Source organism: Astatotilapia calliptera, chromosome 22, assembly GCF_900246225.1.
Source record: "Astatotilapia calliptera chromosome 22, fAstCal1.2, whole genome shotgun sequence".
NCBI lineage: Eukaryota > Metazoa > Chordata > Actinopteri > Cichliformes > Cichlidae > Astatotilapia > Astatotilapia calliptera.
This window is the reverse complement of record NC_039322.1, coordinates 31008732-31035785: the sequence shown is the minus strand read 5'-3', so window position 1 is coordinate 31035785 and position 27054 is coordinate 31008732. Positions and strand designations below refer to the sequence as shown.

The window sequence follows — 27054 nt, the reverse complement described above, 5'->3', positions numbered from 1 at the left end:
CATATTATGTTAGCGCGATTTACCTTATTACAAAACCTGCTATTACTGTGCGTTGCATTTAGATAACCATGATGAGAGAGACAGAGTCTGGCTGGCTCAGATGCTGGCAGTTCTCGCTGCAGTCTACCGGTAGCGTCTCCTTTCAGTCCAGGATAGACGAATGTCACCCAGCAGTGTCTAAGTTTGTGGTCAAAGGCTTGCACCCATTTGCCACAGCAGATGCCCCCGATTTCACTTTGGTAAGTGAATGTGTTTAATTGTAGGCAGGGACATTACTGGATATTCTTGTGTAATTGCTACAGAATAATTTATGTTAAACTTTGTTATTGCTACAGGAGAATATTTATTTTATTATTTTACATATACATTTTTTTCCTGGGGACCCTGTGACACCCCATTGAAGAGCCGTAGGCTGGATCTCTTAAGATCTCACTGTTGGGTTTGTAAGGCCATGTTACTCCTAAATTTCTATCTTGTTCAAAGAGAAGATATAAAACACAGTTCTAAGCTAATCGACTTTAGTGTTCTCCTTTTTTAAAAAGAATCGATAAGAGAATCGATAAGGAATCGAATCGTTAAACAGAATCGAAAATGGAATCGGAATCGTTAAAATCTTATCAATACCCATCCCTATTGATGATACCAGCCCAAACCAGTACTCCACCTCCACCTTGCTGGCGTCTGAGTCGGACTGGAGCTCTCTGCCCTTTACCAATCCAGCCACGGGCCCATCCATCTGGCCCATCAAGACTCACTCTCATTTCATCAGTCCATAAAACCTTAGAAAAATCAGTCTTGAGATATTTCTTGGCCAAGTCTTGACGTTTCAGCTTGTGTGTCTTGTTCAGTGGTGGTCGTCTTTCAGCCTTTCTTACCTTGGCCATGTCTCTGAGTATTGCACACCTTGTGCTTTTGGGCACTCCAGTGATGTTGCAGCTCTGAAATATGGCCAAACTGGTGGCAAGTGGCATCTTGGCAGCTGCACGCTTGACTTTTCTCAGTTCATGGGCAGTTATTTTGCGCCTTGGTTTTTCCACACGCTTCCTGTTGACTATTTTGAATGAAACGCTTGATTGTTCGATGATCACGCTTCAGAAGCTTTGCAATTTTGAGACTGCTGCATCCCTCTGCAAGATATCTCACTATTTTTGACTTTTCTGAGCCTGTCAAGTCCTTCTTTTGACCCATTTTGCCAAAGGAAAGGAAGTTGCCTAATAATTATGCACACCTGATATAGGGTGTTGATGTCATTAGACCACACCCCTTCTTATTACAGAGATGCACATCACCTAATATGCTTAATTGGTAGTAGGCTTTCGAGCCTATACAGCTTGGAGTAAGACAACATGCATGAAGAGGATGATGTGGACAAAATACTCATTTGCCTAATAATTCTGCACTCCCTGTATAAGCATACAGATGACGATTAGCCAATGAGTGTAATTGCTCATGTTGGATCTTGTGTAAAGTGTCTAGTTGGGACTTATGTAAATAGTAAAATTAGCACTTGTTGATATTCCCTTATTTTGGTTGAATGTTGTACTACCCAGTATTGTTTGTATTGTTGTATTACACATTTAATTTACTCTGTTCACATAATTATATAAGACTTTTATGTTCTCTTCCAACAGAAACCACACCATTACTTCAACACAGGGCATATAGAATTCTACGGCACGTTAAATCCCCTCACTGACATTATGGATGTGTAACTTGGATTCTTGTTCAATAAATGAGTGAACGACAGATACCCGAGTGGAAGTGGATTTGTGGATAAGCCATCTGTTCTTATCAGACAACCCTGCTGAAATTGTGGATTCATAGTGTCAGCACCTTATCATCTTCATCATTCATAGTCAGGAGGTCAAGTCCGTCTCTCTTAAAGTGACATCTTCGATTACACTTTCCCGTTCCCTGGTCGTGTCGGTATATCGATCGATCGATAGATAGTTGACTGAATAACTAGCCACTACTCAATATCTATCGATCGATCGATCGATCGATCGATCTATCTATCTATCTATCTATCTATCTATCTATCTATCTATCTATCTATCTATCTATCTATCTATCTATCTATCTATCTATCTATCTATCTATCTATCTATCTATCTATCTATCTATCTATCTATCTATCTATCTATCTATCTATCTATCTATCTATCTATCTATCTATCTATCTATCTATCTATCTATCTATCTATCTATCTATCTATATATATATATATATATATATATATATATATAAAAAAAAAAACACCCAGCACGCCCCTGCGGGCGGTTTATCCTTCAAGCTCGGGTCCTCTACCAGAGGCCTGGGAGTTTGAGGGTCCTGCGCAGTATCTTAGCTGTTCCCAGGACTGCGCTCTTCTGGACAGAGATCTCCGATGTTGTTCCTGGGATCTGCTGGAGCCACTCGCCTAGCTTGGGAGTCACCGCACCTAGTGCTCCGATTACCACGGGGACCACCGTTACCTTCACCCTCCACATCCTCTCGAGCTCTTCTCTGAGCCCTTGGTATTTCTCCAGCTTCTCGTGTTCCTTCTTCCTGATATTGCTGTCATTCGGAACCGCTACATCGATCACTACGGCCATCTTCTTCTGTTTGTCTACCACCACTATGTCCGGTTGGTTAGCCACGACCATTTTGTCCGTCTGTATCTGGAAGTCCCACAGGATCTTAGCTCGGTCATTCTCCACCACCCTTGGGGGCATCTCCCATTTTGACCTCGGGACTTCCAGGTTATACTCGGCACAGATGTTCCTGTACACTATGCCGGCCACTTGGTTATGGCGTTCCATGTATGCCTTGCCTGCTAGCATCTTGCACCCTGCTGTTATGTGCTGGATTGTCTCTGGGGCATCTTTACACAGCCTGCACCTGGGGTCTTGCCTGGTGTGATAGACCCCAGCCTCTATGGATCTTGTGCTCAGAGCTTGTTCTTGTGCTGCCATGATTAGTGCCTCTGTGCTGTCTTTCAGTCCAGCTTTGTCCAGCCACTGGTAGGATTTCTGGATATCAGCCACCTCCTCTATCTGCCGGTGGTACATACCGTGCAGGGGCCTGTCCTTCCATGATGGTTCCTCGTCTCCCTCCTCTTTCTTGGGTTTCTGCTGCCTGAGGTATTCACTGAGCACTCGGTCAGTTGGGGCCATCTTCCCAATGTATTCTTGGATGTTCGTTGTCTCATCCTGGACTGTGGTGCTGACACTCACCAGTCCCCGGCCCCCTTCCTTCCGCTTAGCGTACAGCCTCAGGGTGCTGGATTTGGGGTGAAACCCTCCATGCATGGTAAGGAGCTTTCTTGTCTTTATATCAGTGGCTTCTATCTCCTCATTTGGCCAGCCTATTACCCCAGCAGGGTACCTGATCACGGGCAGGGCGTACGTGTTGATGGCCCGGATCTTGTTCTTACCAGCAGGGTACCTGATCATGGGCAGGGCGTACGTGTGTATGGCCCGGATCTTGTTCTTACCATTCTGCTGACTCCTCAGGACTTGCCTGACCCTCTGCAGGTACTTGGTGGTTGCAGCTTTTCTAGCGACCTCTTCATGGTTCCCATTCGCCTGCGGGATCCCCAGGTACTTGTAACTGTCCTCTATGCCTGCAATGTTGCCTTCTGGTAGTTTAATCCCCTCAGTTCTGACTACCTTCCCTCTCTTTGTTACCATCCGACTACACCTCTCCAGTCCGAACGACATTCCAATGTCATTGCTGTATAGCCTGGTAGTGTGGATCAGTGAATCGATGTCTCGTTCACTCTTGGCATACAGCTTGATGTCATCCATGTACAGGAGGTGGCTGACAACTGCTCTGTTCCGTAGTCGGTATCCGTAGCAGTCTTGTTAATGCTCTCACTGAGGGGGTTCAGGCCTATGCAGAACAGCAGTGGGGACAGAGCATCTCCTTGGTAGATCCCGCACTTGATGGTGACTTGTGCTATGGGCTTGGAGTTGGCCTCTGTTGTGCGCCACATCCCCATTGAGTTCCTGATGAAGGCTCTTAGGGTCCCATTGATCTTGTACAATTCTAGGCATTCCAGTATCCAGCTGTGGGGCATTGAGTCATAGGCCTTCTTGTAATCAATCCAGGCAGTGCACAGGTTGGTCAGTCTGGTCTTGCAGTCTCGGCTGACTGTTCTGTCTACCAGTAGCTGGTGTTTTGCGCCTCTGGTATTCTTGCCAATTCCTTTCTGTGTCCCGCTCATGTATTGACCCATGTGCCTGTTCATCTTAGCCGATATGATGCCTGGCAGGAGCTTCCATGTAGTACTGAGGCAGGTTATTGGTCGGTAGTTGGAGGGGACCGGTCCCTTCTTGGGGTCCTTGGGGATCAGGACCGTCCGACCTTCGGTTAGCCATTCCGGGTGTCTCTCGTTAACTAGCAGCTGGTTCATTTGTGCTGCCAGACGCTCGTGGAGTGCAGTCAGCTTCTTTAGCCAGTAGGCGTGAACCATGTCGGGCCCTGGTGCTGTCCAACTCTTCATACTGGAGACCCTTTCTTGGATATCTGCCACTGTGATGGTTACTGGACCCTGTTCAGGGAGGTCGCTGTGGTCTGCCCTCAGATCCACTAGCCACTGAGTATTGCCGTTATGGGTTGCGTCCTTCTCCCATATGCTCTTCCAGTATTGCTCGGTCTCCAGCCTTGGTGGTGCTGTTCTCTTATTGTTCCCTTGCCACTGAGAGTACACCTTTGCTGGTTCTGTGGAGAACAGCTGGTTTATTCTCCTGCCTTCTATCTCTCTGGTGTACCTCCTCAAGCGGCTGGCCAAGGCTGTGAGTCTTTGCTTGGCAGTTTCCAAGGCCTCAGGTATGGACAGCTTGTTGTATTTCTTATGCACCTTCTTTGTCGCACCTTTCTGCAACTCCGTTAGTTGGCTAACCTCCCTCCGTGTTACTTTGATCTTGCCCTCTAGCCTCCTTCTCCATGGAGGGTACTGCCCCTTGTGGCTGTTCAACTTGTACCCAAGCATCTCACTGATCACTGCTGCCGTATTGTAGATCAGCTTGTTAGTGTCGGTAATCGTGGTTGTAGGTATTGTCCGTAGTGCTGCATTAACATCATCTAGCAGACCTTCTGAGGGTACTTCACGTAATCTCGGTAACCGGCTGCGGGGGATCCAGGTTTCAAACTTGGCCATGTATATATATAATATATATATATATAGAGAGAGAGATATCCACTTGATAGTTGACTGAATAACTATCCACCTGTTTTACGTTTTTCTTGGCCTTCAGACAATAATTCCTGTTTCTATAGTGTTGGACAGGACAGTCAAAGAACAGAACAAAAGAAAAATGAAAAAACTATGCAAAAACATCAACAGGTCATCTACTAATGAGTAGCTTCGTTGTTTGATCCCTGGCTGCTCCAGTCTTCATGCAAATATCCTCCAACTTGCTCTCCGATGCGTGAATGTGTGTGGATGTTAGGTAGAAAGCATTCATGTAGAAAAAGCATAGAAAAAGGAGCTTGTATGAATGGGTATGAATGTGGCATGTTGTATAAAGTGCTTTCAGTTCTCAGGTAGAGCAGAAAATTGCCCTATAAGTCCATTTACTATTTATCATTTGTTTCACCCTTTGATGCATAAATTACTTTAACTTCAATCAGGATTTTTTCTTAAGTATTTTTATTTATCTTTACGCATGAAAAGATAAATGGTTGGATGAATCCGTATCACAACCTTAACCGAGTATTCTGCAGCTGACGCCCTAATCTGACTGTCTCACTGTGACATCTCTTTAGCTCACTGTCTTCAAGTATATATTTTGGCTCTGTATTCTTGGTGTAAAGAGTTGCTTCCTGTGATATTTTTGTGTTTTGTTGTCACCTATAGTGCTAAGTGTTCTTGGTGGTATTTTCACACAACAGCACCCAGAGATTACTTATCACCTAAACGCTGTGGGCAGCCTTTGTGTTTCCTTTTCTTTTGCATCAGTATTTTTGTATGCACAGTTCTTCTTTCCAGTTTCATTGTGACTTGCACTATTCAGTAATACTACTGCCATTGTTTTTTTTTCTTAAAACAATGTAATTACATCACTGAATTACTGTTTAGAAGTTGTATATTGAAGCTCTAAAAATGTAAAGGCTTTTACCACTATGAGGTTCCACATGCGAGCAGCTTCGGCCACCAGTGTGGACACAGAGCTGCAGCCTGGCATCAACACGATTTTGATAGGCTCTGTGTACAGAAGGTCATACAGCAGCTTGGTGGCCTCACCAGGATCACACTATAGGGACACAAACACACAAGACATGTTTGTCAGCATACATTGTTCCAAACAACTTTACATATGATAACACTAAATAAATAACTGTTCATAGGTACAATTAAGTCCATAAGTATTTGGTCAAAGAAATTTTTTTGTGATGTTGCCTCTGTTCACCACCACTGAACTTTAAATCAAACATCAAGATGCACTTACATTTTTTTAGTTAAGGGTTTAACAAACGTATTTAGGTAACTATTCGGGAATTAAAATAAGGCTAAAAAATAATGGCATAAAAAAACAGAATTTTAAATGTAAGGAATTAAATCTGGATGCGTCATGACTGCGCGTGGCAGGCAAGAATGGTGGACCCAAAGTGCAGACTCACAGAGGCAAAAAGGTGAACTCAATGCAGCTTTATTGCTGAATGCCAAAAAAAATAACTAAACTGAAAATACAAATAAACTAGGTAGGCAGGCTGACAGACGGAACACATAGTACAAGATGATAAAGATCATTACACAGACCAAGGAAAACACACGGCTTAAATACAGGGAGCCATCAGGTAATGGGAGACAAGAGGGGGACACAGGTAGGACAAATCAGACCTAACAACACAAGGAAAACAAAACTAGAAACACTGACATGAGACAAAGCCCTTCAAAGTAAAACAGGAAATATAACACAGAGACACGAGAAGGGGACACAGCTGACAGGAGAGACAGGGCAACCATGAAACAGAGACAGAAACCAGGAGACTAAGAACTCTAACATAGAAACCAAAAGACTAGAAATTTTAAATAATGACAAAATCAAAGTGCAATAATAATGCAAAACTCAAAACACTGGGTCAACAACCCAGGTACCCTAACAGGATGAAAAATTTTTTGACCACGTCTAGAACTCATGGATATCACCAAATGCTGTACGTCCCCCTTAAGATGTTCTAGCAGGTCTTTACCGCAGCTGTCTTACGCTCCTGCTTGTTTGTGGGTTTCTGTGCCTTCAGTTATGTTTTCTGTAACTGAAAAGCCTGCAGGGGGTAGACATTAGATGATTGTCTTGTCCGCTCAAAAATCTCTCTCTTTTTTTCCCCCTTGAATTGCTTTTCACTGTTTTGGGTCATTATTCAATTGCACTGAGAGAGATGCTGTCTGATTACTTTAAAACATTTGGCTGAGTCGTAGCATAGCCTTCAGAATTCATCCCCACTACTTCTATCAGCAGTCACATCATCAGTAAACACAAGCGACCCAGTTCCAATAGCAGACATACATGCCTGTACCATAACACGGAGGGATAGTGACATAAAGAAATTTTTAATCCACCCAGCTTAAAAGTAAGGTTAACTTTTTTGTCTTTCTGGGTTGTTGGAGGATGGTGGATAATTGCAGTCAAGCACTAAACAAAAAACAAAACAAAACAAAACAAAAAAAAAACAGAAAAAAACTCAGAACAAATTAATGTGGAAGGACACTAAGCATAGGATATATCAAAAATATGATACACGGTTTGCTGAATGTAGAACTAAAATATATTAACCAATTTAAAATGTGTTTTCTTCTGTATATGTACAGAGAGCCAATAAAAAAAGGGTTGCAAAGGGGCGATGTGAGGCACGTTCCAAGGTCACCTCAACCAGAGCCATGGCGGGCTCATCTGGTGAAGCAGACAGAGCATCTACCTATGTGTTTCTGGAGAATGCATATACCCACCAGTCAGATCCCATCATCTTGACTGTCATATTACAAATGATGCCTGACTTTCTCTTTATAGCCTATAGTCAATGAAATCAATAAACCATTTATATGATAATGATGAGTGTGGTAATCATTAAACATTTAACAGAGCGTTCACAAACAATGAAATTAATGTTTATACAAATCTGTGTATCATCACACAGGTTTGAGCCATAAAAAGGGGTTTGCATAGCCATGCCTAACTGACATTTTCTTACACACTGATCAATAAGACCTGGTGCCCAAAACTTTTAGGTTGATTCAGTGACATATCTTTTAAAAGAAAGCATACTGATATAACCATAAGTGATGTACCAATACCAGCTTAAACATGAACTGTATATCAAAGGTTGGAATTGTGACATTAAAAAAATAATGATTGCTTAAAGAAATTTAATTTGTAGTTCTAAATAAATTCTAAATGCATTTAAGACATTTTTTACTCACTGTATGTCTCTTCCACGATGTTATTTCTCTCTCCAACAACGCAGGTTACAATTACATTAGCATGACCAAGTATGCAAATTAGACGATGACGTCATTTAGCGACTTCTAGCGATTTTCCTTACTGAGGATTTGGCAACGCTGGCGCGATGTGTTCAGTTGATGTTGGAGAGGAATAAAGAAGGATGGAAGAAAGAGTTTCTACCATCAGCGTTTTGGCGCCAGAGTGCGTCGCTGCCTGCTGCCTTGCGCTTTTACGGCCCAGGGAAACGGACCCGCCAGCGAGCTGTAGCAGCCATGACCGCTGGCAATACAGAAAGGCTGCTCTTCATACAGGGAGTGCAGAATTATTAGGCAAGTTGTATTTTTGAGGAATAATTTTATTATTGAACAACAACCATGTTCTCAATGAACCCAAAAAACTCATTAATATCAAAGCTGAATGTTTTTGGAAGTAGTTTTTAGTTTGTTTTTAGTTTTAGCTATTTTAGGGGGATATCTGTGTGTGCAGGTGACTATTACTGTGCATAATTATTACGCAACTTAACAAAAAACAAATATATACCCATTTCAATTATTTATTTTTACCAGTGACACCAATATAACATCTCCACATTCACAAATATACATTTCTGACATTCAAAAACAAAACAAAAACAAATCAGCGACCAATATAGCCACCTTTCTTTGCAAGGCCACTCAAAAGCCTGCCATCCATGGATTCTGTCAGTGTTTTGATCTGTTCACCATCAACATTGCGTGCAGCAGCAACCACAGCCTCCCAGACACTGTTCAGAGAGGTGTACTGTTTTCCCTCCTTGTAAATCTCACATTTGATGATGGACCACAGGTTCTCAATGGGGTTCAGATCAGGTGAACAAGGTGGCCATGTCATTAGTTTTTCTTCTTTTATACCCTTTCTTGCCAGCCACGCTGTGGAGTACTTGGACGCGTGTGATGGAGCATTGTCCTGCATGAAAATCATGTATCTCTCGGAAGTGACGGACAAGGTAAGCGACTCATGTTGTAACTGACGTCAGACGCCGGAGATTTTGGCGGAAAATTAAAACAAATGGTAGTTTAGATTTGAACAAATTCATTTAAGCTTCAGTATTACCAAATACACTTATCAATTGTCTTATAACTAACACTATTTGTCTAAATAATCTCCAACACCCTGGAGAACAACGAGGAGAGTTTAGAGACTCTCCAAGATTATATTGATCAGTGCTTTCAGGATCTCGTGATGAAGAAGACCCAGTGTGCATCTTCCCCGGCCAAACCTGAGACGCCGTCGTCGAAAAGACAACGCCCGGCAGATTCCCCCGGCTCAACATCGCCAGCCGGCAAAGATATTGCTGACATACTGGAGTCAATCGACATTGTCCAGTTTCGACGCAAGGCTGTCCTTGGTGGAGATTCTTCACCGAGAATTTAAATGCTTGCGAGAATCCCTGGAGCCAGCAGCAGGTGGAAACGCTTGCTGCTGAAAATGCCACGCTAAGGGAGTCGGTGAAATGTCTCACAGATAATGTTACCCAGCTCAATAGAGAAAATAAAAAAATAAAAGAAACAGTTATCGATCTACAAGCTCGTAGCATGCGTGATAATCTGGTATTTTCTGGTATTCCAGAAGCCGCTGGAGAGGACGCGGAGACCACGGTAAAAAGCTTCATCAAAACCCACCTGAAGCTGCCGGAGGACACTGTGAAGAACATCGTCTTCGATTGGGTACATCGCCTCGGCCCCATTCGGGCTACGGCCGGGAGACCACGTCCTATCGTGGCCAAATTCGGCCACTTCAAACAAAAGCAACATGTGAAAAGCCGCGGCAGGGAATTAAAAGGAACGGACTTCAGCGTGAACGACCAGTTCCCCAAAGAGATCTTGGAACGACGCAGGGTCCTCTTCCCAATCCGACGCGGCTTCATCCAGAAGGGCTCCCGCGCTGTCATCGCTGTGGACCGGCTGTACGTGGACGGACAGCTCCACCGCGACCCCAACATCACTCCGTGGCTGTATTAACCTCACACCAGATAAGAATCAGCTACACCCTTTCCCTATCCACTCACACTAACTTGCATTAACATCTGTTTAACTTACCAGTATCAAATCGCATCTTAAAGTGTGATTTCATAGCAGAATTAACACCGTCACTCTCCGTCAGTGATTTAATTGGAATGTTTACGTTTTGTTTGTTTTTTGTTTTTTTCTTCTCGTTTTTTTTTTTTTTTTTTTCCTCCTCTCTTTTCCCCCTCTTGGATTTATGCTGCTCACCCCTGTCCTTGGTTTCTTTCTTTATTCCTTTCACTGCCTCGATCACCTGCTTCGACACTCATCCGCAAACATCCTTTATTTCGACACATTCGCACCATGCGCTCAACGGCAGCACATTTACTTCAGTCCGACAGCGCACACAGTCGTTTAGGATACACACACTTAAGCCAAGCCTACTCATATTAGTAACTATGCATACACAAAGTCAGACTCAGGGAGCATCTCGCCACACATTTTTTCTCTCTCTCCTTCTCTTTATTTATGAACAAGTGACGTATTCTCTCCACCTGTCTAAGCGACGCACACAGCATACATCCCTAGTTATACACAAACATCCATGGGTACACGTGAGGTTCATTACATGGAATATAAATGGAGCTGGCTCCAGAGTAAAGAGGTTAAAAATATTTAACCAACTCAAAAAACTACAGGCAGATCTTGTCCTTTTACAAGAGACCCACAGACCTCTTAGAGGTTCGAATGAACTTAAAACACCTGAGTTTCCTAATGTGTTCTCAGCTTGTTATAATTCTAGACAAAGGGGAGTAGCAATTTTAATACATAAAAATATTAATTTCACAGTACTCGATACAGTTATAGATCCAGAGGGCAGATTCTTAATCATTAAACTATCTATACTTGATAAAAAGCTATGTATTGCAAGTGTATATGGTCCAAATGTTGATGATCCCTCATTCTTTCACGGTTTTTTCAGTGCACTCTCTGAACACTTAGATGGCACACTTGTTCTTGGAGGCGACCTCAACCTTGGACTAAATGAAGACATGGATAGGCTCAATACAGCGGGAACTCAGCGTAATTGGCAGTCCACAAATATAATCAAACAGTATATGAGCGACTTTGGTCTTTGCGATGCATGGCGCTCCCTTCACCCCACCAGTAAGGAATATACTTTTTTCTCACATGTCCATCACTCCTACTCTCGTCTGGATTATTTTTTGGTCAGCAGCTCACTGCTGAACGACATTTCAGACACTGAGATTCACCCTATAGCTGTCAGCGATCATGGTCCTGTATCTTTAACACTAATGCACAAGAATAATACTACGCCAAGAAAAAACTGGAGATTTAATATATCACTACTTAAAGATGAAGACTTTATTAAATATTTTAAAAAAGAGTGGACTTCATATTTGGACTATAATGACACTCCCGAAACATCAGCTTCTGTTCTATGGGAAGCAGGGAAAGCTGTGATGAGAGGTAAAATAATTTCTTTCTCATCACATAAAAAGAAAAAAGAAAACAAAAATATTCAGGAATTAGAAAAAAACATCAAATCACTAGAAGAAGCCTACGCGTCCCACCAAGATCAGGAAACATTGAACAAAATACGCTAAACAAAACTAGAATTAAATGAGATAATTGATAAGAAAACAAAATTCTTAGTACAAAGACTACGCCTACAAAATTATGAACATGGTAATAAATCCGGTCAATTTCTAGCAAACCAGCTAAAAATAAATAAAGAAAAAACAACTACAGGTGCTGTTCAAGATTCATCTGGGAACACAATATATGATCCGATACAAATAAACAACATTTTCAGGGATTTCTATAAAACGTTGTATTCACCACAAATAAACCCATCTAAAAAAGAAATTGATCAGTTTTTGGACAACATAACTCTTCCAAAATTATTGGACACTCAAGCAATGGCACTGGATTCACCACTGACACCAGGTGAACTCCAGGAAGCCCTGATAAGTATGCCCAATAATAAGGCTCCAGGTCCAGACGGCTTTCCTGCAGAATTCTACAAAGAATTCTGGTCGATTCTAGCACCAGTTTTCTACAGAACGTTGTTGGAAATCAAAGAAAAGGGCAGACTTCCATCAAATATGAATTCTGCAAACATTAATCTCCTGCTAAAACCAGGCAAAGACCCTGTATATCCCTCAAGCTATCGTCCAATATCCCTTATAAATGTAGACCTTAAAATAATCTGCAAAGCTCTCTCAAAGAGACTGGAGAAAATAACCCCCCTCTTAATTCATCCTGACCAAACTGGTTTCATAAAAGGTAGGCACTCATCAACAAATACACGTAGACTACTTAATTTGATAGACTACTCATACAGTAAAAACCTAGAAACTACAATATTCTCTTTAGATGCAGAAAAAGCATTTGACAGAGTTAACTGGAAATTTCTATTTGCAACTTTACACAAATTTGGTTTTGGATCCTCTTTCATAAACTGGTTAAAAATATTATATAATTCCCCAACAGCTTGTGTCAAAACAAATGACCAAACATCCTCCACCTTCTGTCTGCTGAGGGGCACCAGGCAGGGATGCCCACTCTCCCCTTCACTGTTTGCAATTTTTATCGAACCACTAGCAGCAGCAATTAGACAGAATTCAGTAATTAAGGGCATAAAATGCAAGAACGTGGAACATAAAATCAGCCTTTATGCGGATGATGTGTTACTCTTTCTCCAAAATTCACAAACCAATATCTCTGGGGTGATTGAATTGATAAACTCTTTTGCAAGAATATCAGATTACTCAATTAACTGGTCAAAATCTACAGTTCTACCGATTAATTGCTCCCTCCATAATTCCTCTTCTACACCACTGCAATCAGGAAATATAAAATATTTAGGTATTAATGTTTCTCCCAAGCTTGCAGATCTAACTAAATTAAACCATATCCCACTTTTAAAGAAGGTAGAAGATGATCTGGCTAGATGGAATTGTCTACCCATATCACTCATGGGAAGGGTTGCCGCTATAAAAATGATGGTCTTACCAAAAATAAATTATTTATTCTCAATGATCCCAACTAAACCGCCACAAGATTGGTTCAGATCTCTAGATTCATGTATGTCCAAATTCCTTTGGAAAAATAAACCCCCACGTATAAGCTTAAAAACACTACAAAAGACCAAGGATAAAGGAGGACTAGAACTGCCTAACTTTCAGCACTACTTCTTAGCCAACAGGCTTCAGTTTATCTCAGGATGGCTAAAACATACCCTCTTAGATGAACCTTGGCTAGATGTAGAACAAGCACTTTGCAATAATCTAGAGATCTCAGACCTACCATTTATCAGCTCAAACATCCAACGACATGAATGCTTTAAAAGCATCAACATCAGCTCTTCTCTGACAGCATGGTGAGAGTTTCTAAAATTGACGGCGTCTTCATTAATCCCATGCAAACGTACACCTATCTGGAACAACCCTGACATATTACAAAACAATAATATGATAAACTTTTCAGATTGGAGTGGTAAAGGAATCAAATATTTAGAACATATACTAGAAGGAACAGAATTTATCTCATTTGATGGACTAGTTACACAATATGGAATCAACAAGAAAATATTTTTAGAATATCAACAAATTAAATCCATAGTAAAAAAGAAATTTAAACCGGGTCAAGTTGAACTACAAACACCACCAAGTGTGGTTCAATTTCTTACTCTTAAAACCCCCAAATTACTATCCAAAATATACAGAATGCTTTCTAAAACAGATGAATCAATATCACTTCCTATTGCAAAATGGGAAGCGGATTTATCAGTTAACTTAGACCTAAACTTCTGGTCTCAGATTTGCTTAAAAACCTTTCATCTAATTAGAAATCCCAGTCTTCAATTAATTCAATACAAAATATTACATAGAGTGCACTATACAGGTCATCGGATGTTCAAGATGGGCTTTACGTCTACCAACAACTGCTCACACTGCCAAACCAATTCACCGGACAATTATATCCACGCTCTTTGGTTCTGTCCACCAGTTCAGAAGTTTTGGCGCGAGATATGTGAAGACTTATCGAAGTGTCTGAAATGTAACATTCCAACTTCCCCCTTAGTGTGTTTGTTGGGCAGCTTAGATAATGTCACTTCAGAAAAGAATATCGCCCATATGGTTTTCACTGCCCTATGCATAGCCAAGAAAACAGTCCTCATGAACTGGAAAAATAAAAATAATCTTAATTCTAACCAATATAGAAATTATCTATTAGATTACATTAGTCTTGATACAGCCTCTGCCACCACATCAGATCAATTGCTCTGGGCTCCTTTGATCAGCTCCATCACCTAGTGGGGGTGGGGGGGTCATAGTTTGGTCCCACCTTCACTGTTGTGATTGGTGTGGGGGTAGGGACAGGCTTAGGGCGTCAGGGGGTTTCCCGGAGGCATCTTCCTTGGGGGGCTCAACCCGGGGTAGCGGTCATGTCCGGTTAGGGGCTCTGTTGGCTCTCAGGTGACTGTTTCCTCGCGGCTGCGTGCAGCGGGGCTAGGGGAGGGTCTGTGCTGACGGACGTGGGTTACTGACCTGGTAGCCTGGCTGCCCCTGGGTGGGTCCGGGATGGGCGTGAGGTTCTGGGGGCGCTCCGTCTCTGGGCTGGGGCCCGGGCCGGGCCTCGGGGGCTTGGGTCCTGGTTGGTGTGTTGCCGGGGTTGTGGGCGGGTGGGTGCATGGGGGCCCACCCCTGGAGCAGGGTGCCACCGGTGCATCGAGCCACCTGGGGGGCTCTTCAACTGGTGGGGGAGATTGTCACATCTTGCAGGAGCTTTCCTCTCCTCGGGACTTCTTTGCAGGAGGGGGAGATACAGGAGAGGTGGAGGAAGATCTCAGCCTGGGTGTTTATTGTCTTATGTAGTCTGGAAGATGAGTGGATGGTGGGGTGGGTGCAGTTTTCTCTGTGGTGGGGTTGGGTGGACTGTCCCGGGCTCTGTGGGGCCGGGCGGCGCTGCTGCACTGGGCCCCGGTCTGGATGGGCCTGGGCCCCCTTTCCCTGGCGGGTCGCGGAGTATGGGGGTGCCTACTGGGGTCAGCGGGGGAGCTGGCCCCAGGGAGGGGTCACCTGCCCCTCCCTTCCTTCCCTCCCCATCTCCAGCTGCCTCCCTCTTCCCGCTCCACCACAACCACCCACACATGCAGGACCTTGGAGTAGGGGTATGTCACCAGGGTGCAGAGGAGACCCCCCTGTCCCCTTCTGGCTGCCTCTGCCTCAATTTTATCCCACAACTTAGACATTCACATTACTCACACTCTCATTACACATACATATAGGATCTTGGGGGTAGGCACGATACACGGAATCCAAAGTACCATCAGGGTGTACACCCCACCCCTGGCGTCGTTGCCCACCTCTCAAGGTTAAATACACGTAGACATTGAGGGCTAGCAGGAGGGACCATGTGCTTACCTGCTGCTCTCTGGCAGGTAGCTCCATGCCCTCCTGGGTTTTAAATGCACCTTAGAACACACATGCATCAACACTACAATGAGCGGGTGGAGGGAGGTTTGGAGTCTTCTCTCACCCCCGTTCTCTGCGACCTGCTGGAGCGGGGGGGCTAGGAGGAGGAGTTGGCCGTCCGACTGCGTTCTGGAGTGTGGGGCCTCCCTGCTGCTGCTGCCTCCCCCCACCGCAGGGAAAAGGGTAACACCACCTGGGTCTGGGTGCAGTTCCCCCTCCAGGGGCAAGGGTACCTAGACCCGGTTTGTAGAGTACGCTTGGGGAGTGTGATCGTGTGTACAGCGTCTCTTTATGTCTGTCTCCACGTTGGTTAAGTGTGGAGTAAGTGCATATGAGAGCATGAGGGTGGGAATGGATGTTTGTATATGTGTGTGCCTGTATGTCTGTGTCTATATGTCAGGTTGGGTGTCAGGCGCCACCTCTCTGGGGACATCTCAGGCCCTCCAAGGTTTGGAGGCCTATCTCCCCCTACCACCACTTCCCCTGCCAGTGGCGGACTCCCTCAGACATCGGTGCGTTGGTGGTTCTTTGTGTCCGGGGATGGGCGTCCAGGTACACACCGGCTCACTCCTTGGCGGCCGCTCATCGGGGCCTGGAGCCTGGGGCTTGCTCGGTCCACTTCGGAGGTGGGGTGCCCCTGGCCTCTCGGCCTGGGGCTCGGTCACTCAGGCACGGCTGGCTGCCGGCGGAGCTCACGGGTGCGCCACTGCAATTCCTCCTGGCTTCTGCTCCGCGGCTGCTGAGTGAGCCCTCATCTGGGACTCTCCTCAGCTCTTTCTGGGACAGTGGCGCGGCTGCCCCTCTGTTGGTCTTCCTTGGTCTCTTGTGTTCTGGGGGCCTCTGGATGTCTGGAGTTTTGATCTCCTCCATACCTGCTTCATGCCCTGGAGGACGGGGCTGTGGCCCCCCCACACCCTCTAGCAGATCATTACATGAAGGAACCTTTCAAAAAAACAAGCGCGTCCATGCTCACAGGTGTACACACGGGTGATCACACCCACAAACTACACCCTTTTTGGCTTCTACCTCAAAGCACACTGTGTTCTGTTGATCTTATGTGCTGCACAATAATGTTTAATATTTAGTATTTACTGTCATATTCCCATATATCATTGTGATGTTGTTTATTCTATTACTCTTGTTCTCTTCTGCTTGTTTTCTTTTTTCTTTCTCAGCAGGTGATCCAGGTGATCGATAGATGCATTTTCTTTTCTTTCTTTCTTTTTTTTTGCTGCCCGTTCTGTTGGTTTTTGTTTTTTGCCCTTCTCCCCCGTCCCTCTTCTCAGCTGTTTCTCTTTCCCTCTTTCTTTCTCCCCTTCTTTCCTCCAGTCAAGTCTGTCCTGTATTCAGTAAGTGAAAATAAAATAAACAATAAAAGGTGAATCAAATGGACCATTACGGCAAGGCTGGGATGGTCAATTTGGTAAAGTATATCCGTTGGGCATCTTTCTTTGCCTTTAGACAACAATTCTGATGGCAAAAGAGCCAAACGGGACAGGCAAAAAAAAAAAAAAAAAGGGATTGCGTAGCGCGGTTAAAGAAGACCTCGGGGTTTCCCCGGCTGAACTGGTCCTCAGCCAGCTCCTCCGGGTCCCGGGGAATTCTTACCCGAGAGCCCCCCGTGTTTCGATACCTCTGTGCTGCCTTTTCGCCCCCCAAGGGACTCATTTCCTGTTCTTGGCCCTGTGCACCACTGCCTGCCTGACACTTTTGTTCCGAGGTCATTGGACTCTGCTCGTTTCATTTTCGTCAGGCATGATGCCCATAGGACTCCGCTGCGTCCACCATATGACGGGCCATACAGGGTTCTTAAAAAAACATTTCATTTTGGACTTTCGGCAGGAGGTTGTCTCTGTTGACAGACTTAAGCCTGCACATGTTCTGCAAGATGATCAGGTGGTCCCGGCCCAGGCCCCTCGCCGTGGCCACCCACCTGCCACCGGGCTGATGGATTCTGTTTTTTTCCCCCAGGAGCGCCCCACAACCAACGGAGCCTGAGCTGTCTGCAGCTTTTTCTGACTGCCAGTGCCAGCTTCGCTCCCGGGCTGGGTTTCCCTTTGTCACCGTTCAGCCGTTCCGGCCATTTGCTTAAAACCCCGGGTCCTGGACTAGTTCTGCTGGGTGTTTGGGGGGGGGGGGGGGGGGGGCCTTGTGTGGTGGACCACTAGAGGGCTCCACTCACACCCAGTGTTGAGGAAGTGTGCTGCTGTGTTTTGTGGCACGATGTGTTCAGTTGATGTTGGAGAGGAATAAAGAAGGAGTGAGAACTGAGAGCTCTGTGTCGTCCATGCTTACCTCCACAGTAGTTCCACGCAGATTCATCAGGGATCAAAAACATTATTTCCTCACTTTATGAACAGAGAGCTGTGTTTGAAGCAGGGCACTGACAAGGGAAGCTAGCAAAACTTGTGAGGAGATTTACAGTATTTCATATTGGTCCACATTTAAATGTATCTGTTATAAAAAGCTTTCATCAAATTTAATAATAATTACCAGATTTGTTATCACCCATCATTAGTTAATGTGTATGTAACTGAAACTGTTTGACCTGACTAACTGTTTGGGTCAACCTAATCTTGATGTTTTAAAAAGGGGGTATTCATACATGTAATCTATTGCTGTCTAAGGGTTGTAGTATCACAGTGTGGTAATTATCAAATTTAATAAGACTGATTTTAGCTCACTGGTTTAGAAGTAGACTAAACCAGACTTGTTAAAACACCAAAGTTAAAGTAGCACACTAATCCATGTTAGTGTGAAACTCTTGTTTTCATCAATGAAGTCTATTTACTGAAAAGACATAAATAGACATTCTATTACTTTCGGTTAGACAGGACTGATGGTTTGCTGCTGATCCCATTGTAACCACTTGATTGCTTACCTCAAATTTTTTTTCCATTTTTTGAAATTTGTTTAAATGTCTTAAATAATGAAGACAAACGAGTTATACGAGTTACTACCTAAGACCGAGTTAGGTAGGCTTCTTAAACTGCAAAATGAAAGCAGAGTTTCAGTCATAATTTCAGAAACAGCAAAGGGAAAATATAATCTCACAAAAAAAATAGTTAGTTAACAGCCTTGAACTAAGCTTAATCAGTAGCTCATCCAGTTCACAATCCATCATTATTCACAGTTTATTGTAATGTGTCATGTAGTGAAGAAAGTGATGTGGTTGTATTGCACAAACTAATGAGAATCTAATAACAACAAATATGACCTTGACCTTGAGGAAAATTTGGCGAAAAATCCATTAGGTGATCAGTGTGTGTAATTTTGATTAAATTCAGTCTAATATTCTAAGAGGAGTCACCATGGCATGAGCTCATCACTCCTTTGGGTAAGTAAATGAGTTTAGGAGGAAAAAACTTCAATTCAAAATCCCCAAAAGTTGATTCTGTTCATCTGGAAGTAACATTTTCAGTGTGAGAAACAATTCATTACTCATTCATTACTTCTTCAGTCTCAGCTGAATGCACGTTTCACCAACCACATAAACAGTACATTTGCATAATGACTGACACTAGCACAACTCACGAACATGACCATGGATTGTCATGACAATTTGCATATTAATGATCAAGGAACTGACTTCACAGTCGATTGTTCATCAGTGGTTCTAGTTTCATTCATTATGCAATGTTCTGATTATAAGGTTGGAAAAACTTGCAGTCAGCTGAGTGAAGAAGTCATCGTAAACCCTACACACAGATGTAGGGTTTACGATGACCATAATCAACTTTTTTGGATTTCCTTACTTGGACAATTGAGCATGCTTTAAGACATTATTATTCAAAGAAGTTAAGTCAGTTAAACTAAGGCCTTTGAGGTTTCACTATAGAATTACTTTGTATTCAGTAGCATAGACTGAGTGTCACTTATGGGGAAAAAATTATATACAACTATTAATACACTAATTAGTCCCCATCTCACCCCTCCACTGTTTCCACAACCTGTTCCCATCTCCCTGGGAAACTGCAAGTTCTACTCCTACACGGAGGAAGAACAGTGCTTGTCCACACTATGAAAGTGTGTGTTTTGTTGTATTGTTGAAAACAGGGCTTAATTTGTAAAATCTGAAAGTCAGGAAGACAGAGAACGTCAAGGAAAAGAAAAAGACATTAAATGCATTTTTTAAAAGTCCACGAACACACTACATTTGTAGAGCAGAGTTCTCCTATACTGGCTTCTGCTCACTGGCTTCCTGTTAAATCTAGAATTGAATTTAAAATTCTGCTCCTCACGTACAAGGTCTTGAATAATCAGTCTCATATCACCCCATTAGAGCACTTCGCTCTCACACTGCAGGCTTACTTGTGGTTTCTTAGAGTATTTAAAGGTAGAATGGAGGGCAGAGCCTTCAGTTTTCAGGCCCCTCTTCTGTGGAACCAGCTTCCAGTTTGGATTCAGGAGACAGACACTATCTCTACTTTTAAGATTAGGCTTAAAACTTTCCTTTTTGCTAAAGCATATAGTTAGGGCTGGACCAGGTGACCCTGAATCCTCCCTTACGTAAGCTGCAGTAGTTGTAGGCTGCTGAGTATTTCTTCTTCACTCACCTTTTCCCCTCACTATGCGTCTATATACTTCTCTGCATTTAATCATTAGTTATTACTAACTAATGATCCCTTTACACAGCCCCGAGCATTTGTCTTTCCTCCGATAAGAACCTCTCCCCCCAGTCTTTACACTCCCTGCCACACCTCAGACTTGCTGAATAAACGTTAATTACCCGTCACAAGAACGCCACCGCGTGGACCGTAGGTTTTTAGCGACACTTCACCTTCCCAAAAGAATCTCTTATTACTCTCTCGTATTTAAGCTAAATATGGCAAGAGGTAACAAATACATAACCTTGATCTCAGGTACCATGCAAGTACATACATGAGTGTTATTCCATTTTTCTCCATAAAATGTGACCAGTTTGACTGAGGAAGATACAATATTTATACATACTGTAGTATAGTGGTTCCTTAGTGAAGTGTTTTACACATTTTCATGAAAAGCAAACCCGGTTTCATTCTACAAATCCCTTTGGGGTTACATCATTTAGGGCATCCAGTGTAAACAAAACAAAACAAAACAAAAAAACCAAACATGTATAACTACCGGTGTTGACAACCATATCTGAATAAGTTAGTAGCCCAAAGTAGCTTTGAAACATACTTTAGCATCAACTGTGATGATACTTGATTTGACCCAGTATGTCCTGCACCCACAGGGTTTTTGTTGTCTTGGGTTCGTGAATTCTTTGTGAATGTGATTTTGGGTTTGTGGTTTTATTGTTATTCCAATGTTTGATGTTTTTATTTCTATGGGTTCCGGATTTCTTTATTCTGGTTTTCTCATAATTTCAAGCTTTATTTCCTGCAAAAACGTTGAGTGTTTCCTCCCAGAAACATGACCAGATGGCATCTAACGAGACAACTCTGGATAGCATTGCCTCCAATAACACCGTGGTCATTTTTGACCAGCATATGTCCTTCAATGCACATAGTAAACACACGTGAGTTCTACTTCACTCAGCTTTTTCTCACTGTGTTTATACACCACTCTGTATTTAATCATCATCATCTCTGATGATTATTCATCTCTGGCTCTCTTCCACAGCATGTCTTTTGAATGTAGTGAATGAGGTTCTTTAAATATACAATTTGGTATCTAAGTATTTGGACAACAACACAGTTTATATTTGGTTTTTTACACTTTGCCTAGATTTTACCCAAAAAAAAGCTTGCACGATTTTGGAAAACAACATTTTGGAAAGAAACTAAGATGAACTTGTAGAAGAATTATGAGGGGACAAAAGTATTGAAAAGGAAATGAATAGTTCATGACTCAAAGGATACTGCATCATCTGTGAAACATAGTGTTATCGTATGTGTGTGGCAGCCACTGGAACAAGGTCAGTAGTGTTTATCGATGATGTGATTGCTGATAAAAGCAGTAGAATGAATTGTAAACTATACAAAGCTATACTTTCTGCTCAGATTCAGCCAAATGTTCAGTTGAAACTCAAAATCTACCCTTCATTTGCATCTTTTCATTTGAGATTAAATTCACTGTGCAGGTAAACAGAGGCAAAATTGGAAACAGCCCCCATCCCTCTCTCTCATGGACCTAATTTTATAGAATGGATGGTTAAATGTGGCTTCAAAGTGCTTTAAGAGGTCAGTAAAATGAGAGACCCACTGCAACAGATGATTCAGCCATTTTTTCTGATCTCTCAGAGATCTCTTTGTGTGGTTCCGGACTATGATCTGTGGGAGATCCATCAGAGCATGCTTAGTGTAATGTGCAGTTGGCCTGGCACAGCAGTGGAATAGGTTTAGTCATCTGTGATTGATGAGTGACCAAGCTAGTGCTTGTTACATTTGGCTAAGTGTGCTAAATATGGTTTTCTCACCACAACAGGTTTACATCATGCATCCGTCCATCTGCTCCTGTTGTGTCATCATACAAGGTGCATGATCTTGCCTTATTCTTGTAGCCAAATCTGTGTTTGTTTGAACTGCAGTTGTCGTGGTTACTGTTGTCACGCCAACCTACACCCCCACTACCACCACTCCTGGATTTTGAAGTAGAGATCCAATGCAGAGCAGCTTGAACCAATCACAGTGATGCTTCTTGGGGAAAAAAGAATACACTTGTCACATTAAATTTAACTGTTTATATGTGTGTGTGTGTGTGTGTGTGTGTGTGTGTGTGTGTGTGTGTGTGTGTGTGTGTGTGTGTGTGTGTGTGTGTGTGTGTGTGTGTTTACATTCTGGAAACTAACTGAAACTAACAAATAAAATTAAAATATAAATTAACTATAAAATACAAAATTATAATAACGCTAAATTGCAAGTCTCGATCAGTTGTGCCAGAAAAAATGTGCCGGAAGAAGCAGACGCACTGCCTGTTTTCCTGTCGGAAAAAGCTGCCCGTCTGCAGTTAACCATGTTTATAGTCTTGTGACAGTCACTTTCGCTAACTCTAAAGTCCAGCTGCACTGAACACATGGTGTATGCAGACTGTTCATGCAGTGCATTTGACGCAAAATGAATGCTTCTTATTGGTTTTGCCTGCAGCACATTGTGCAGGACAACTGCCAAAACAAGATGAACTTTTATTTTAATGGGTGATCTTGTGTCTTCAGTTATTCCATTCATGTAATATAAGGAAGTCATCATCCATAGAGCAGTTCTCATAGACTTCAGCCTGTTTTAGCTGGTGCTGACAAAAAAATTGCTAGAGTCAATGCCTGTATACCAAATCTTTAACTGAAACACAAAGCTGTTATTATCCATTTGTCTATAAAAAGAAATCAAACACCTAAAAAGATCAAGGGCAAACACAAGCTTTCACTGACAGTGATTTCTTTAAGCCCTTAGAAGTTATTCTAGGCTTGTCTTATGCCTCACTGAGCATTCGGTGTTGTGGTTTTGGAATCCTCTTAGCTGTCGGCCACATCTATGGCGAACAGAAACTTGTATTGTCAGTTGTGGAAAATGTGACTGTCACCATCTAATCTGAGACTCTGTAACCTTTTCCAGGTTTATTCAAGTACAAAATTCTAGATTATGAGCCTCCTGAGATGTTTTCATATTGTTGTTCACTTTGATGAAAAATGTGACCATATATATGGGTTCAGTCTCAAGTCAGCCATCTCCAGAACCATCTCCAATTTGTATAAAAATGTTATTGCTATTTTACTGCATGGAAAACATTTGAATTCATGATACCATGTTGCTTTTGTAACATTCAAGTTGCAGATTGAATGCAGACAGAAATAGATGAGTTTCCACAGTGAGCACACACAGAGCCATTAGCACAGAGTGTGGTGCTGTTTGAACATGTGCAGGCTGTATAGCTGCTGTTCTTTTGCAGACAAACACAGATGCAGTTTTCACATCACTATACAGTAGGTAGAGCATATCTCTTGGGCTGCGACCCATTTTATGGCCTGAATGCTGCATTTTAAAAACATACAGAAAAGACTGCCACTTATTCTTCTGATGGCATAACATGATCCTGGAAATGTGTCTGAGGGGTGCAGAGATATCTGATATGTGGAGGGGAGACAATCTATGCCTTTAATTTGGTGATTAATGGTCCTTCCACAAAAGTCATAAGTTTAGCATTTTCTGCACACTTTCATCCCATGACTACTGCCACTGTTAAATGTCGATTAATAGATTTATTATTTATTCTTTCTGGATCGACAGAGACAGTAATAGAGTGATAAAAGTAAAAACTTTTGACACAAACTTTTGTTGTTGAAAAAAGAGTGCCGTTAGAAATGTTGGTTCGCCAATAATAAATAATTTGGGTCCCATGCTATATGATTAGCCTTCCACCTCTAGTTATAAATGATTGTGGCTCATTGTTAAAGAATTTTAATCATCAGCTCTGCGGGTCTGTGTCAATTAATTAATTTTTGTCCAGATGTGTTCAGCCATTTTTACCAGTGAAGGGAGTATTTTAACCTAGAAAGTCAAATATTATTTTTAATAACTGCTTTGTAAAACATTATTGAATGCAAATTCAGCAATGTTTAGTAAAGCTATTAGTTTACACCTACACGTCTCATTAAAGTTGCCTTAAAAATATTAATATAGCCATATCAGGCTACGCTCCTTAACACCATTCAAAAGAAACAGAAATTCTAGTGTTAGTTTTTTTGTTTCGTTTTTTTGTGTTGTGCCCTTGTAGCCTTTGTTGTGTTGCAGCAGGTGCTGACTTATATGAGAAGTCCTACTAGATCTGATCAACATTTGCACACATGCAGTTAAAGCTGGAAAGAAATTAGGGTAAGCCTTCGTCTGTACTTACCATACTGTCATAATGTATCAGCTCCAGCTCATAGTCAGGCAGGATGTCTGTCCTATTATTCACCAAGTCCAGGGCCATCTGAGCAGCGGGGAGGCAGGCTTGTCCACCAGGCCAGCCTCCACTCATGGGAAACAGGGCTCCAATGTAGAGCTTCTTCTTGCCTAGAGCCGGGCAGGAGCAGGATAGAACAGTAAGGATAAAGGTCAGAGAGTAGCGGGAGACCGGCCTACGGGGGAGGTTTTGGCAAAGCCTTTTCATAGCTGGGGGATGCTGAAGGTTGAGCGAAGCTTGGAGTCAGTGTATTCCTTCTATACACTTTTCGGCTTGGAGGGAGCAAGGTGGTATTGCGTGTGGCTCGTGAAGAATGAAATTCTATGAATGAGCACACGCTGGTGTTCCTGAGAGAAGAGAGCCCATTTGCAATTCTGTGTTATTTACATAATTTTAATGTGATCGTAAGCTTTTTGCAACCGACAAACAATTCAAATCAACGCAGATGACTGTCATCAAGCTCTTCTCCCGTTACATTAAAACTAGGAAACCTATCATCGCTTGTGTTTGGAACAGAACTTGTAAACACGCAGCTTCAACGCTTTTATAAAGTACTCTGTCCACAGGTACAACGATCTCCATCAAACTTATTAAATGCAGCTGGTAAACCGCGGGGACAATTCATTGGCAGAAAGCAGCTTTAAAGTTGCTGGAGTTGAATAGAAGGTTGAGATTGGTGACTGAATCAGGCTTCAGGCTCTTTCCACCGTCTAAGGTACCGAAAGTGTCGGAGGCTGCCTGGATTTCAGCTTCTCTCTGTTTCCAGGAGATAACCGATTGCTGTAACGATGCTTTCCTTTTTCTGCTTATGAAAAATTGAGAACCATCCACACCGAGCCCACGAAGACACGCGGAGATTTAATTTGTCCTCTCCGTCATTTATCTGCCCTTCTCCATCTTATCCGCCTACATCCATAGCCTACTCACGGATCTCCAGTCCAAAGCCTTATTAGAACGTTTTAAACATGTTGTACACAGACCACACCATACAAATGAAAAAGCCTGGCTTTCAGTAATCCAATAGGAGAACGGTCGACTAGACAGCAAGGTCGATCTTCAGATGAAAAAGTGGCCTCGGTGTTGCTGGAATGCAGTCGGCCGCTCGGGAGAGAGCCGAGAAAAATGACGGGAGCTGCTGAGCCCGCTGTGGCTGACTGCAGCAGCGTGCGAGAGCGGAGAGAGAGAGGAGGAGGATGCTTCGTCCCTCCGTTTCACAAACCACTTTACAATCCCTTTACACAGCCCCGAGCATTTATCTTTCCTCCGATAAGAACCTCTCCCCCCAGTCTTTACACTCCCTGCCACACCTCAGACTTGCTGAATAAACGTTAATTACCCGTCACAGGAACGCCACCGCGTGGACCGTAGGTTTTTAGCGACACTCCACCTTCCCGAAAGAATCTCTTATTACTCTCTCGTGCGTTTGCCGATCACAATTACAATACCAACTGTATTCTCGCCAACATGGAAAAACATCATTAAGATTATAATGGCTAAAACTGTCCTCTGAAATTCATTCAGTCATGTCAGTTCAGTCATGAAAAGGGCAGGACCGGATTTACACAGTACATGTACATTTTAGCCCCCCACCCTGCTGAGGGAAACCTCCGACCCTACTGGTCTTATGACTCTCTCGTATTTAAGCTAAATATGACAAGAGGTAACAAATACATAACCTTGATCTCAGGTACCATGCACGTACATACATTTCAAATTCAAATTCAAATTTTTATTTGTCACGTACACAGTCATACACAGTACGATATGTAGTGAAATGCTTGGACAACTGCTCGTGACCTAAAGAAAACAAAAAAGGAAAAGGCTATGAATAAGATAGGAAATAAATATGAAAAATTAAAAAGGGTAAATTTAACTAGGAAGGAATAAAATATAAATTAAGGTTAAAAATGAAATAACTGTACAACACAAATTAGAATGAAGGGTAAATTTAACTGGGAAGAATAAGATAAAATATATAAATTAAAGTTGAAAATAAAATAACTGTACAACAAAATACACAATATAGAACTATATAAGAATGTATGAAGAAATCTAAATATAAATAAATATATACACAATAACAGCAGCTGTACAAGTATTAACCGGAAATGAAGAATATAGTGACCAGTGTTGTGCAAAACCAAAGTCCAGAAAGTCCAGTGTGTGTGTAAGAACCATATGTGTGGGTCAGTACTGTGTGGTGGTGTGATTGAGAGACCGTATCGCCTGCGGGAAGAAGCTCCTCCTCAGTCTCTCTGTGTTGGTCTTCAGGG

The 27054-nt window shown here is 42.7% G+C and overlaps 1 protein-coding gene across 3 annotated transcripts in view; it reads right to left on the bottom strand.

The window, feature by feature from the left end:
* The window catches only part of gabbr1b (gamma-aminobutyric acid (GABA) B receptor, 1b), a 113433-nt gene extending 87225 nt beyond the window's left edge, over positions 1 to 26208 (bottom strand). For 2 of the 3 annotated variants that reach the window (XM_026155857.1, XM_026155858.1), the window contains exons 1-2: positions 24731 to 26108; positions 6106 to 6240 (exon numbers count right to left, since the gene is read on the bottom strand). In XM_026155857.1, coding sequence (XP_026011642.1) covers positions 6106 to 6240; positions 24731 to 24988 — 393 coding nt within the window. In that variant the 5' untranslated portion in view covers positions 24989 to 26108. The other variant, XM_026155859.1, reaches the window with a different exon arrangement.
* Between the last annotated feature and the right edge of the window lie 846 nt (positions 26209 to 27054).